The sequence below is a fragment of the Anabrus simplex genome, chromosome 1 (genome assembly GCF_040414725.1).
Source record: "Anabrus simplex isolate iqAnaSimp1 chromosome 1, ASM4041472v1, whole genome shotgun sequence".
Classification (NCBI taxonomy): domain Eukaryota; kingdom Metazoa; phylum Arthropoda; class Insecta; order Orthoptera; family Tettigoniidae; genus Anabrus; species Anabrus simplex.
Window position 1 is genome coordinate 1571585910 of NC_090265.1, and position 15538 is coordinate 1571601447.

The 15538-nt window shown below is 37.9% G+C and overlaps 1 protein-coding gene across 2 annotated transcripts in view; it reads left to right on the forward strand.

Annotated features, from left to right (window-relative positions):
• LOC136858534 (HMG box-containing protein 4) overlaps positions 1-15538 on the forward strand; it is a 387970-nt gene that overhangs the window by 182167 nt on the left and 190265 nt on the right. For both annotated transcript variants that reach the window (XM_067138142.2, XM_067138143.2), the window contains exon 7: positions 9822-9897. In XM_067138142.2, coding sequence (XP_066994243.2) covers positions 9822-9897 — 76 coding nt within the window. The remainder of the gene's footprint in view (positions 1-9821; positions 9898-15538) is intronic.

Below are 15538 nucleotides of genomic sequence, written 5' to 3' on the forward strand. Positions count from 1 at the left end.
CAGGAGTGCTGTCGTCGTACTGTGGCCCTTCCTGAAGCCAGATTGCAACGGGTCTCTGGCCAGTCTCCCTTCTGAGTTACCTTTTCAAGTTGTTTGAACTCCTTGATCCCTTCTGTGGAGAGTAAACTGATTAAGCAGGAGGCGGATTTTAGACCAGGACGATCATGTACTATCCAAATCGTGATCCTCACTCAATATATTGACGATGGATTTTGGAAAGGCCTTGCAGCTAGCACTAGTTTTATACATTTGACTGCAGATTATAATACTATCAACCACTTTTACATAAGCTATTTAAACTGACAGGAGGTTTGAAACTTGCAAGAAGCATTCAATGCTTCCTGCAGAATAGAAGATTCCAGCTGATACTTCAAGGTAAAGGGAGTTGTTGTAGGGATAAAAACACGGCCTCCTGCAGGTTAGTGACCTTGCACAAATCTTTTTCAATGTATATACAAATCATCAACCTATTGGTGAGGACACATAGCACTTTTTGTATGCTGATGATCTTGGTATTGGAGCACAGTCACAGTCATATAAGGATATAGAGTCCCAGCTGCAGACCTGCCTCAGCAATCTGTTCAAGTACTACAAGGACAACTTTCTAAAACCAAATCGTAACAAAACACAGGTTACCCTGTTCCATCTTTGCAATCGTGCTGCAAACCATAAATTGAATATCTGTTGGAAAGAAGATTACTTGAGTCCTTTTCAGCCATTAAATACTTTGGAGTTCAACTTGATCGTTCACTCACAGAAAAGACACTGTCTTTCTGCCAGCATGAAGGTTAGAGCAAGGAACAGCTTATTTAGGATGTTAACAGGGTCAACTTGGGGAGCACATCCAGCATATATGTGTAATACAGCCTTGGCACCCTCTTTCTCTACAGCTGAGTATGCTTGTCCTGTATGGGCCAGCTCTGTTCATACCAAGACTAGGATACTGTCTTGAATGAAGCATGTCATATAGTCTATGGGTGCCTCAGACAACTACTAGTGAAATGGTATACCACACCTATGGTATAGCACCAACGTGTGTTTGGGGAAAAATACTTCTGGTATGGAGCAGATAATAATTTAGCATACATCGAGGGACACTGAAATACAGGAGCCAATCCCGGATATGTTTATTACACAGTTCATAAAACCAAAAGAAAAAGGGGGAATTGCCTCCAAAACAAAAGAATAATGACTAGCTGTAAAGCTAAGTCATTTCGACGAACATATTGGTGAATGCTGATGTCTGTGGTAAACTCCTAAAAGGAAAAGGTTACATTGAATTTAAAATAAGTTAAGAACTTGAACATAGCGCTTTACCCCAAGGGCTGTCATCCCAAGCGGGATGAAAGCAGATGTGTGTCCGCCTGCTAGGTCGGTCAGAAATCAAAGACATGGTCAGTTTGCCTTGCTCTCACAAGGAGCCCAAAACCGGAAATTGTGCGATCACAGGTGACCAGTTGCATTACACCCGAGACCCACTTTCACCAGTTAGAAAGGATTTTATTCTAACCTATCAGAAAGCTTTTCGAGAAACGTCCGTAATTCGTTGAAGTAGTTGTTGTTTGAACTCTGGTCTCGCTGCTGTAGGAAATGGCTAACACTGGCCGGCCGCCAGCCCACTCCCATATATATTCATTACAACCATGGCGATGGAAACCTTTGGGTCATTTCACCCATCTAGTGACTGACGTAATCAAGCTGTGAAGTGTGGCGCAGTATAGTACTACTGCTGCCACCCGGAACGATTGGCCACTCGATCCATTGTCGGCTGGTAACCACCACAAATCAGCATGCCCTCCACCCAGGCATGGTAGGTTCTCTGTCGGGTGGACCCAATTATCACTGCCACTGTAACATAAACAAATCCGCTGCAGAAAGAATATTATTTTATGCAAGTCCATTGCCTGAACATCCCGAAGAGCTTAAAGGAAACTGAAGAGAACCGAAGATTTTAAAAGGTGATTTTCTATTTTACTTTAAACTAATATTAGAGTCACCCAATTGGTGGCTTCACACAACTACATGGGGAGATCCACTCCCACACTATGGACTTGGGATACCAGACTCCCAGGGCAAGCACTATTAAATAATCTTGAAAAAGAAGAGAAAAGATAAAAATGCAAAGGCTATAGGAGTTTATCCCAGTCCAGAAAATTTACAGATAAAATCCCTAGTTATTGACATGAATGCAAATCTTACATAACCTAATTTTTACACAGTTCTTTATTCTTAAAACAAACAAATTCCCAAGGAGAAAAACTAATGTAGTCACAAATGACCATTCCTATTTCTAAATTACCAAAAATAACTTATGATTAAGAATACATATGAGCTGGCCAGCATTAATATTCTGCAGTTTCTTACAACTAATAAATTTCTTTTAACTAAAACTTAAATGGTTACTAAAGTATCAGTTCATAACTAAGGTATTTTAATTTGTGACAAATGCACTCTACTGATCCTCTTCCTTTCAGGATCACTTACCAATAATGATACTGGGGTTAGAAATTTTGAAATTGTGCAGGAACCTCGAAATCTAGGGGCTAACTTGCTAATAGCATGGTCCGCAGCACTACTGACAGGATGAGTCTTAACAAATACCTGGTCACCCACAGACAGATTGTGCAGTCTTTGCCCGTGATTGTAGTTACGTTGAACTTTAGCGTAATAAACCTTCAAATTTTTATGCGCACGATGCCAAGTAGCATGGATTGTCTCTGGGTTGGTGATGTCGGGAAGAAGATCGTTAATGGACCATAGATTTGAAAGTAGAGAATTAGGAATAAAAGCTGGCATTAATGAAGCAGAAGTTTGCTTATGACTTTCATGGACAGCAGTATTGAAAGCAAATGACAATGAATTGAGTGATGAATCCCACTTAAAATGGTAGGCAATAAGAGCAGATCTAAGATTTCGATTCACTCTTTCAGCATAATTTGGTCTTGGATAATATGGGGTAGTAGTTACATGAGAAATTGATAAATCAAAATAGAAATTATGGAACTGCACACTGGTAAAAGCTCTGGCATTGTCACTCACTAAAAACTGACAGGGTCCAAATGAAGCAAAGATCTGTTTCAGACAGGAAATTGTAGTGTTAACATTAGTCATACGAGTTGGGAACAGCCACATAAAACGCGAGAATGTGTCAACACACACAAGTATAAAACGATGGCTGGTGTATGACCTTGGGAAAGGACCAATGTAATCGATGAATAATCTCTCCAAAGGATGAGAAGCTTGCTCAGATGACAACAGACCTAGGCGAGTATTAGGTGCAGGTTTACTCATGTTGCAAGTTTTGCAACATTCGACAAAGGTACGGATTTCACCGTCCATGGATTTCCAAATGAAATGTTTACGGATTTTCTCTCTAGTTTTGAAAACCCCAAGATAACCACCAACTGGAGATTCATGAAAATACTTGGAAAGAGCAGGAACTAGGTTAGATGGACCTACAATTTTGGGATCTCTGTGACCGCAAGCAGGACAACACAAAATACCAGTCTTAAGACCAAGGTTTAACATGTTCACCACATTTAATGTTATAAATAATGGCCTTTAATTCTGCATCATCTTCCTAATGTTTAGCGATATCTTTGAAAAGAAAAGGAGAGTTAGTGAGAACTATATTCACAAAGGCTGAAACTTGTTTAGGAGAGGGATCTGCAGGTTCAAATTGAGAATCGGAACTGCCCGGATAGAACATTCTACTGAGGCTATCAGCCACAACATTTTTAATGCCACGAATGTGACGGGCTTCAAACTGGAAAGCTGAGATGTGTACTGTCCAATTACACAAGACGACCGATCCTTCTTGGCTTGGCCAGTACCCAACTCATTGCCTGATTATCAGTTTCAAGATCGAACGGGAGATGTTCAAGATACGTTTGGAACCATTCTAAAGAAAAGACAATAGCTAAGGCTTCCATTTCATAAATAGAATAGTTTCACTCAGCAGGATTTTGACTACGTGAAGCATAAGAAATGGGACAACGTACCTCTTCAAATTCCTGAAGGAGAACACCAAATATACCTGTCGAAGAGCCATCGGTTTGAAGAATGAAACATTTAGAAAAATCTGGCATACCTAGAACAGGAGCGTTACATAAAGCAGACTTTAATTCATAAAAGGCTTCAAGTTGGGCATCACCCCACACAAATTTAGCATCCTTTCTTCTCAAAGCATTTAATGGAGCTGCTCATTCAGCAAACTTGGGGGTGAATTTACAAAAGAAATTAACCATGTCAACAAGTATGGCTACAGCTTTGACATCTTTAGGGGTAGGAAAATTTTGGATGGCAGCAGTACAAGATTGATTAATAGAGACACCTTTCTCAGGCACAATATGCCCCAACAAAGACATCTGAGGTTGTACGAAAGTGACCTTGCTAGCGTAACGAGTTAGGCCTGCATTACGCAGTCTTTCAAGGACTTCACTGAGGTGGATAAGGTGCTCTTCAAATGTTTTACTGAAAATTATCAAATTGGCAAGGTAATTGTACACAAACTTGAATTTAATATCTGACAAAACATTATCTAGTAACAGAGTAAGAACGGCACCCTCTCAAATTCATAGAGGTTCCAATCAGTGGCAAAAGCAGTGAGGTGCTTCGATTCCTCAGCAAGAGGTATCTGATAATATTCCTGATTCAAATCAAAAGTGGTAAATATTTTGGCATTAGCATACCAAGGAAAACAAGAGTGCAAATCAGGAAGGGGAACAGATGAAGGACAACCCTCTTGTTCAACATCCTATAGTCAACGACAGGGCGATAACCACCCTGTGGTTTAGGGACCAGAAACACGTCAGAAGAATAAGCCAATTTAGAAGGACGTATTACACCGTCAGCAAGCATTTGATCAATAATAGCCTTAAGGTTTTTCATTTTGGGAGGCGACAGCTGATACAGAGGAGATCGAACAGGTATGTTGTCAGTGACTTCAATTTTGTCGAACAACTTTGAAAATGATGTTAATAATAATTCACACTCCTGCTGCTCATCTACTGGCAAATTGAGAGATAACAAATTCGGAATTCGATCAGTGTAATGTTGTAATGGCATTAAATTCCAACAATCTATCTCTAACCACTGCCAAAGACTCGTGCAATTTGTCTGTAGTTAACGCAGGAATAGTTACCGGTAACTTAAGAGATTCTTTCAACAAGTTCATGTCATCTTTGACATTTCCTGTGGAATTTAATTTACAAATTCGGAGTTTGTAACTTAATTCTTCCTTTCTTGGGAATAGCACGAGACATGTTGACAGCAAGAAACTACAATTGAAGATAATTCAGTACTTTTACAATTTCAATTTTAGGTTATTTAAGGGTTACCTCTCTTTCTCTCACAACACACGCTATGCTACCAGAATGTTACCTCGTCACAGGCTACATTAAATTAAGACAATACACAATAAAATAATAATGAGAATGAAGCGAAAGAGGTCAAATATCAAAACAACAGTTACAACCATCGTAATGTTCGGAGATGCAAGTTGCTAGCAATGAAAACAAACAGGTAAACCAACATAACAGCTAATGAAATACGTGGGAAGGTGGCTAGGATCCCTAAGAGGATGAATGGTTACTTGAAGTGAAAGAGGTAAAAATATCAAAACAACAATTGCAACCATCGTAAGGTTCGGAGATGAAATTTGCTAGAAATGAAAACAAACGGGTAAACCAACATGACAGCTAATAAATACGTGAGAAGGTGGCTAGGATCCCTAAGGGGGTGAATGGTTACTTGACGTTGTTGGGAAAGAAGAGTGAACGGGGATCACCCTTTAAAATCAAAATTTTACAAACAAAATAAAGATCAGAATAACATGAAAACGTACAAAATTATGATGAATTAAAAACATTTACACTGTAAGTAAGTTGGCAAAGTAAATACACTTTCAAAGAATGTAGGTTAGCTGGCATGTGTTACCAGTGAAAATAATTCAAAACACATATTAGACAAAACAAAATTAGACTAGAAACAGGAGCAATTACAAGCACCAGAAATATTCAGTCAATTTAAAAGAAAGTAAAGTTGCTTACAGGATTGCGTACAACATTATTAAATTAAAAAGGGAATGATAAATCTTGATGCAGGGGCTAAGTCAAATTGCTCCTCATACCAAAAACACTTCTGGTATGGAGCAGATAATAATTTAGCATACATCGAGGGACACTGAACTACGGAGGCAGTCCTGGAGGATAATTAAGATTATTATGTTAATTATGCAGTTCATAATACCAAAAGAAAGGAGGAATTGCCTCCAAAACAAAAGAATAATGACTAGCTGTAAAGCCAAGTCATTTCGATGAACATAGTGGCGAATGCTGATGTCTGGGGTAAACTCCTGAAAGGAAAAGGTTACATTGAATTTTAATTAAGAATAAGAACATAGTGCTTACCCCGAGGGCTTGCATCACAAGCGGGACGAAAGCAGATTTGGGCCTGCCTGCTAGGTCGGTCAGAAATCAAAGATGCTGTCAGTTTGCCTCGCTCTCACGAGGAGCCCAAAACCGGAAATCATGCAATCAAAGGTGACCAATTGCATTACTTCCGAGACCCACATTCACCAATTAGAAAGGTTTGTATTCTAACCTATCAGAAAGCTTTTTGAGAATGTTCTTTCTGATGAACTAACAAACTACAGGAAACGACTGGAAAAATACTTTTAAAAATAGCACTTGGCAGTACACCCTGCCTCACAGGTTCAAATTTTAAACCACAATTGAGGAGTTGGATGCAATAACAGCGTAAGTAGATTTACATTATTTTGAGAAACAGAAGCTTGAAGTTTATAAATGTTCTGAGTTAAAAGTAATATTAGGAATCAACCTGAATTTCATTTAAAGACATTTAAAAGAGCCAGGAAATGTATTTCCCAAATAATCTTACTGGTCTATTAGCATATAAGAAAGACAGAGTTATTTAAAATTTCCTTTTATACGCTGTTATTGCATGAAGAACAGAAATATTATATTTTGCCATACACCAGTATTGATGAGGGAGTTAGGAAAGCATGATCGCCCACTGTAGAGGAACAAAAGTGGCAGTTTATCCCACCTCAGTTCTCCAAAACTTACTAAAATTAAGAACAAATTCATAAAAAATAAAAAAATAAAAACTGTCAACTAAGAAAGGTTAAAAAAAGTTTATTCATTATTTAATATTCACCCTTTTCTTTATTGCGGAAAGAGCCGAGAGAGGTTTGTTACAGTGCTCTCCCCAACTATGGTATTAGGCTATGGTAATTGCCCTCCCCCAACAAATATTTGAAATGTTATAAAATTAGAAACATTGCTTTCTGAACAACTTTTATTCCTATTTTCATTTACAAAGTGATTCTCTAAACGTAAAAGAAATGAAAAGAAACAAAAAACAGATCACAAAGTATATAATTGGGATTTAGACATTGTATGTCTTACTTGTTAAAAATACTTAAATACCGTATCATTGACCAAAATCAGGATGACCGAGCTCGATAGCTGCAGTCGCTTAAGTGCGGCCAGTATCCAGTATTCGGGAGATAGTAGGTTCGAACCCCACTGTCGGCAGCCCTGAAAATGGTTTTTGCGTGGTTTCCCATTTTCACACCAGGGGCTGTACCTTAATTAAGGCCATGGCCGCTTCCTTCCCATTCCTAGCCCTTTCCTATCCCATCGTCGCCATCACACCTATCTGTGTCGGTGGTTTTTTATTTAATTATCCTTGATATCTATGCATAAAGCAACTAGCCAAAAAAAAATAAAAAATCAGGATAATTCATCTTCACATGATGCATTAGCAGACTACGGAATCATTACACACAGACATAACTTTCACATACCACTGAACATTTTCAGGTTTTAAGTATTTCATTAGTGAAAGAACATCAACCCTTTTGTCTACACCAGCCACAAAACTTTCTCTTCCATTCGCTGACATCTTCTCCAGCCAAAGAGCTCGTGGCAACTGAACGTGCCGCTCATGAGGAATGCCTCGTGCAATAACAGTGTAGCGCATGGTACCGGTTTTAGTGTGCTCCTGACCTCTAGCGGCACCCTAGCGAACTAAGACCTGGACTGGGTTGTAGTGAAGGGACCGGGAAATTCGAAATCGGTATTCATGCAATAACAGCATAAGTCACGCTGTTATTGCATCTAGCTCCTCAATTACACAATACTTTCTATAAAACCTAAAATTTTGCATGAAGATCTTCAGAAAAATTAGTCCTTAAATGTTCATAATTTCCTAAAACAAATTTCATTTACCACAAAAATCTTTTCAATATAGATATTCTTCATAATGTTCATAGTTTTTTTATAGGCCTAAAAACATCATTATGATTAAGATTTTTCAATCAACATGAATTTGGAACAAGTAAAACTTTATACAAATAATGTTTAAACAGTTCTCGAGAATGTTTACTACACACGGCGGTCCCAACATTTGTCACATCCTCCCCCACTTTAAAATTGATTCGAGGCTCAATAAAAAAATCCTTTACACATAAAGATGTGGAGTTTTATCCTCAACATCCGGTACAAAGGTATCATCATCACCATCCTCTGCACTTGAAGATGACGAAGACACACTCTCTGGTAACTGTGTTGGTGATTTTGGGACAGGAATATCGAGTCCATGCAGTACGGGGGTTATGGCAGATGGAAGGCAGGGATACACAATATGCTTTTTGTTTTTTGCATTGAACCTGGACACTTCACATACACAAAAATAACATTTTTCAAAATGATTTCTTTGTTCCCACCAAGCCATTGGGATTTCGAATGGCATTGGCGGCAACAGACCATTGCCGCAGATTTTCTACACACGTTTTACACACAATATGAGGTGCAAAATTCTTGTCCTGATCACCTAACTTCATGTTAAAGTATGCCAAGTACAAGCTTTTTATAAATGGCGTAATATTTCACTTCTGGCCTTTAATTGTATACTGGCCACATATATAACAGAAAGAGTTGGCATTGTTCATGCATTTTTGCCTCCAGACATCACTGCCATTTGCCATTTTAACACAAAGTAACTCACTTATTCACTCAATCGACTTCAAGTGCGCGTTGTAACTTGTAGACAAAGGCATGAGACACGTTCTCGGATTCTCCTCTCAGACTACGGAGAAACGCAACCTTGGCGTTTTGACCTTGTCTGACATTGCGCATGCGTGAACTGCAACTGTTCTAATTGTTCTTCTGGTGTTCCTGTATGAATACCTACTCCCCTCCAAAACAGAGCACATACAATATTTTCTCTCAGACACGTCCATACCTCCATTCCATACAACCAATGCAAACCTCATTTACAACAATGAAGGCTCGATTAGTATAAACATGGGACGGACTTGTGACAAATCTGTACGTGGTACGAAACAACTGGTATTATTTTTTAAGTAAGGACACTAAATGTAACGTATTATCACATACAATTACTTTTGCCAGAAAATCTTCACAGGGCGGTGTAATTCTTCTTTCTCGATATATGAGTATATGTCAGTAAATAATTTGGTTCCAAAATGTGTTAACTCCTCCTTCCATGAGGTAATTATCACCATTTCTATTGACACAAAATTTTTAAAACACAGTGTCATGTATAGAAGTTATAAGTGAAGCCACATTATATTCTTAATCATGTGTGAATTTAATGGTAAGAAAATAAAAATTCATGATGTCTGAAGTTTTGTATTTCATTACTTGATCTATCCATCTCACCTTCAGCATTTTTCCGTAACACCGCATTTCAAGGGCTTCTATTCTCTTTCATTCTGAGTCATCCATGTTTCACTTCCTTACAATGCCAATTGTTCTTTGTACCTGTTTCAGAAAACTCGCTTTACTGCCTATATGTTATGGGCAAAGGATGCTCGCCAGGATATTCTTCGTGCTAATCCTGATTTGGGTAAGTATTGACATATGCGGTAATTTAGTTAACCTCTGTAAACTTATTAGAAGAGGAATGTATTGTATTTCAGCAGCATTTTATAGGTATACTAGCTGATGTACCCGTGCTTTGCTACGGAATTCTACATTGTAGGCTATACAGAATTCTAGGTTAGGTAGTGTACACGTTGTGAACAAGATTGTATTAAATTTCATAGCTCTTAACGTTACCCTAGATACACAACAGGGAAATTTTTATTGTAACGGTAGGCCCACTTGCCTACTATCAGTCACAATCAAGTTGGGGAGTTTTCATTATAATTTGTAGGCACTCAATCTCCACCTGCCTTTTTACATCCTCAGAAAGACTTCCTTAGTAGTTTTCTCAACTAAAATGAACATAGGCCATTACAATGACGTCAGTAGGAATGGCACGATTAAGAGCAATTCTTTCATATGAAATACTCGATCAAGTGAAAAACTATACATTTTGTCACTTGTAATGAACAGTACTACGCTGCTGATCTAATAGTCCAAAGTTCCAGAGCTGGAATGACCAAGCCGCAGACAGCCGTGATCCGTGAAAACTCTTCGTCTTTTCTCGGCGACGGGGGGGGGGGTTCGAATAGTGGAGAGTCCCTGGCCAAAAACTATGCTCTTTAGCTAATCTGTTTCCTAGAAGTATCTGATGAGTTGGAAAATCTCAATTCACTACACTGGCGGCGGAAAGAACTATTTGACTTGGAGGCAAATTCTTCCTCCAAGTCAGAGGAGAAACCCTCGTCTTCACCGCTAATTTGGAATAAAATGAATGTAGAATTTAATAAAAGTGAAGAGTAAGAAGCTTTTCTTAAGAAACGGCTCTCTTCAGAGTTGAATTTTAAGTTATTTAGTGAATTGTGGTGCTATAATTTGGAATAGGCCTAAATTGTAATTTTAGACCAGGTCATACCACCACTACTACTACTACTACTACTACTACTACTACTACTACTACGCCTTAAATGTGCACACTGCTCATTCAAAACAGCGCTTCAGAGTAGGGATTGAATAGCTGGAATACTATGATGAACAAGTGTGTTACGTACCAGCTGTATCAGAAAATTTATGAACCAGAGGAATGGGCATGCTAAAGAAGAAAGTTTTCTAACTCCCCAGCTATTTCCTGCCAGTATTCAGTCAGGCTGTTATATTCGGTACACAGCAGTAATCCCATCTATTAGAGTTCAGCGGCAGCATAAGAGACAAAGAACATCACAAGAAACTATGGTCAATATAATGTTATTGTTGATCAATTTTAAGAGCTTTCGATATTGTAGGCCTACACATTTAGTTTTCTTCCAACTCTGAAATACCACTCTTATTATAGTTGGTACGGTAAAACTGAATAAAACAAAATGATCGGAAATTGTATTCTCTCTAACGTTTGTTATGTAGTACTTTTCGATAGGACCAATAACATAGGTACTTAAAAATTAAATATTTGATGCTTTCCCCTAAACTACAATTTCATCCAGGGTGAATAAAATTGTTTATAGCTTAGACTGTACTGTAGTTTCTTATTCCCTGACTCTATATACTGATTTTCATTCAATTGTTATCTCGTGGCTCGGCGTTGATATGGACTTAGCAACCAAAATACAAATTCACGAATATCTCTGTCATCATAGCCAGTACAGTAAAAATTAGAGGTCTGCATTTGGAAGAAAACAACCGCTCGAGCATTGCCCAGTTCGTGCCGCTGCTCGACGGCTGGGAAAAGCCCACACTGCGATAAGGCTGTGGCCGTCTAAAGGACCATGTGGCCGGTCGTCCTTCACCTCTCGGTGATCAGTGGAACTGTCGAGCACTGCTGGGCGCTCGAGCGTAATCATAATCCCGGCCGGCGACAGTAAACCCGCCGTGCGCTCAACAGTGTGCGGATTTGTATTAGAAATCGTGTGTAAAATCAATTACAATTAATTAAAAATTTGTATCCACCTTATTCAATACATTAAAATGTTGTTAAGATGAAATTACAACATGTATATTTATTTTATCAGAACTAGTTTTGATGCTTTATATTGCGTCATCATCAGCTGATATGCATTGGAAATATTGGCAAACATATGTAAGTTTATCTACGTCACACAAATTATAAAAATCATAATGATTTAAAACCACGTTATAATAATACTATTTCCAAGTCCATATTGTCCAAGACTTGCAAGTATTAAACTTTGAATTGATAAAATCAGATGTAATTTGGTTTAAATAATCATAAGTTAAACAAAATAAACTGAAAACACAATCTACATAAAAACATAAGCTCTGTTTGGCACATTTAAAAAGTGTTTTTGTAGAACCGTATTAAAACTATTCAATAAAGTCTTCAGGCTCTTGTAATGTAGTGTTCATAAAGAATTGGAATAAGGTTAAACAACAAACACTGAAGGCACAATCTTCTTAAAAACATCGTCTCTGTTTGACATTTTTAAAAAAATGTTTGTAAAACCATATTGAAACTATTCCATAAAATCTTCAAATTGTTGTAATGTAGCGATCGTTAAGAGGCGGATTGAGAAGCCGGTGCTTAAGAAAGTTAACAATTATCTCATTCCCAGTTCAATGTGGACCTGAAATAATATGAAACTAGTAAACCATCACATTTAACTGGTAAAGTGAAATTTTTTACGTCTTATAACATAAACATTTATGTGACTCACCTCGTGAGATCACTGTCCTTGCAAAGCACCGAGTAGCTAAGCGAACCTTGTGTTAGCAATCCAGTGTCCAAGGTTGGTTTGAGTCAAAGAGGGGAACTGGAGGAACTAGGGGAATTAGGGAGGAGCAACTGAGGGGCGGCAACCTGTTGGAGCTCCGGAGGGCGTGATCTTGGAAGGCTGTATGTAAAGCTACTGCGCATAATATGAAATACTGTCCTATTGTCCGGTATATGTAATTTTTTTAGAAAACTCAATAAGAAAATTAAAGAGAATATTTGGTTTTTCGGAAATTTCGTTTAAATTAAAATTTGGATTAAAATACTGATCTAAATGTATATAACAGGTCTCCGTAACATCCAGCAAATTACCTATCCCTAAGCTCTCAAAAATTTCAATGTCTTGTTCTGTAGATGTGAATTTATGTTTTAGGTCATGTACATGCTGGCCTACCGCTGAAAATCTGTTATATTTTATTGCATTGACATGTTCTGTGTATCTAATTTTGAAACTACGTCCTGTTTGGCCTAGATATGTGCAATTACAGTCATTGCATTTAAATCTATATACTCCCGATTTGGTATATGGGTTCGACCTATTAACCGAAGTTGCATTGTGCAAAACTACAGTATTATTATTATCAGTACGAAATGAAATTTTCATGTTATGTCAAATGTGTTATGGCAAATGTCTCATGATTGGGTTTGTCCTTGACCAAAGTAGTATGCAAACGGAATCTAAATTTGTTAATAATACGTTCAATAAAGCAATCACTAAAACCATTAGCCTTAGCTATTGAACGTATTATATTAAGTTCTTTTTTCAAATTAGCTTTTGTCATAGGGATCTTAAAGGCCCGTTCTACTAAACTATTGTATGTAGATCTTTTTTGACTCTGTGGGTGTTCTGAGTCCTGTCTAATAGTGACTGCCGTTTGTGTAGGCTTTCTAAAAATACTGTACTCAAAAACAGAACCCGATCTGTTGATCTTTAGGTCGAGGAAATTAATTGATTTATTACTTTCTGACTCCAACATAAACTTAATCTGTGGGTCAATATTATTAAGTAAATCAAGAGTAACCCTTGCATTCCTACACTTTAGTCCAAAATTACTAAAGTATCGTCTACAAATCTAGCCCAAAACAAAATATTATCAAAAACTTTGTCATTCTCCATCATGTATGCTTCCAAAGAATCCAAATAAATTTCGGCCAAGATTCCAGAGTCCGGAGATCCCATTTCCAAACCATCTTGTTTATAAATGACATTGTCAAAGATGAAGTAATTATTGTTTACAAGTAACTTAACCAATTTCATGAAATCTTGTATTTCAAGTTCACTTAGCTGACTGTAGGATCTTAGATTCTTAAGAACAACAGGAAGTAACTTATTAGTATTAATACTCGGAAACATGTTGACAACATGAAATGAGTGTAAGGTATGGTGATCTTGTAATTTGAAATTGCTTAATTTATTAACCAGTTCTATGGAATTCTTGATGGATTTGTTTGCCGTAAATTTATAGTGTTTTCTAAGGAATTTCTGAATGAATTTAGCCAATTTATATAGAGGACTAGGTCTATAGTTTATAATAGGTCGAATGGGAACACCAGCCTTGTGAATCTTGGGGATTGCTCTTGCTGTGGGAAGGCCCGGGTTCACATTTACTAGTTTTTGTCTCTCCTGTTCGGTGAAGAGGAAGGACGTATTCTTTAATGTCTGCTTTAATTGGCGTTGTAACGTTTGTGTTGGGTCTTTCTTGATCAATAAAAAATTTTCATTATCGAAAAATTGTTTAGTCTTATAAATATAATCATCTTTTTAATTAATTGTAATCTTGGTTCAATACGGAAGAATAATGAAATTTATTTACTTAACTGTAAAATCAGTTGGCGACTGGGCTTTGAGCAGTGCAGACAGCGTTATGGATCACCCAAGTATAGGTCGTAAAAGTTGCATTCAAGAAACGAAAAGAAGTATTCTGGAGAGAATTAGGAGCGGCTCGTTAGTCCTGCAGAAGAAAGATATGTCGAAAGAGGAGGCGAAAAGTGAAGCTTGGAAATCGTTTGCACTTTTAGTGGATCCTGTCACGCAGGCTTCTTGTGGTTTCGTGGAGTGTGCCACTTGTGATACTGTACTATCTTACCAGTCAAGCACAACAGGTATGATTCGGCACTGCAAAAGTAACTGCGGATCAGAATTCCACCGAACACGTGCAGTACCAAGCAGCATAAAGAAAGTTGTTGTTGATAAGTTGGTCGATATGAGTGGAATAAATTTGCTACCATTGAATACTTGTAGTAATATTGGCATCAAGAACTATTCGCAGGAGCTCATCAATGTTGGCGCCACTTACGGCAAAGTCAATATAGAAGATGTTCTTCTGCACCCTACTACTGTATCACGGGATGTTAAAGGGAAGGCCTACAGAATACCGGCGACAATGGTGCCCAAACTAATATGTGGTCTAAAGGACAAAATGTGCGCTTTAGACGCTGACCTGTGGTCTGATAACTACAAGAAGAGAAATTTTTTTGACTGCGACATCGCATTATGTTAATGATGAGTGGCAGCTAGAAATGCTTGTTTTGCTAACAATTGAGTTTCCGGACATATCTAAGACAGGAGAGAACATTCGGTACGAAATCGAAAAACGCTTTTGCTTGAGTTATCAATTAACAGGAATGATGTTACAAAATGTTACTTTGTCACCGACCAAGGTGCTGATATGAAGAAGGCACTTGAATCTTACGACCGTTTGTCATGCTTTGATCACTGCCTGATGACTGCGCTTCATCACACATTTCAAGAGACATGTTTAGAAGAAGAAGCTCCTGAAATCCTGTCGTGTCTGCTATCAGCAAGAGCTATAGTAGGCTATTTGAAGAGATCGGGTCACTCGGGGCGTCTGCAGCACTTCGTGAAGCAAGAAGTTTTAACACGGTTAAACTGTATACT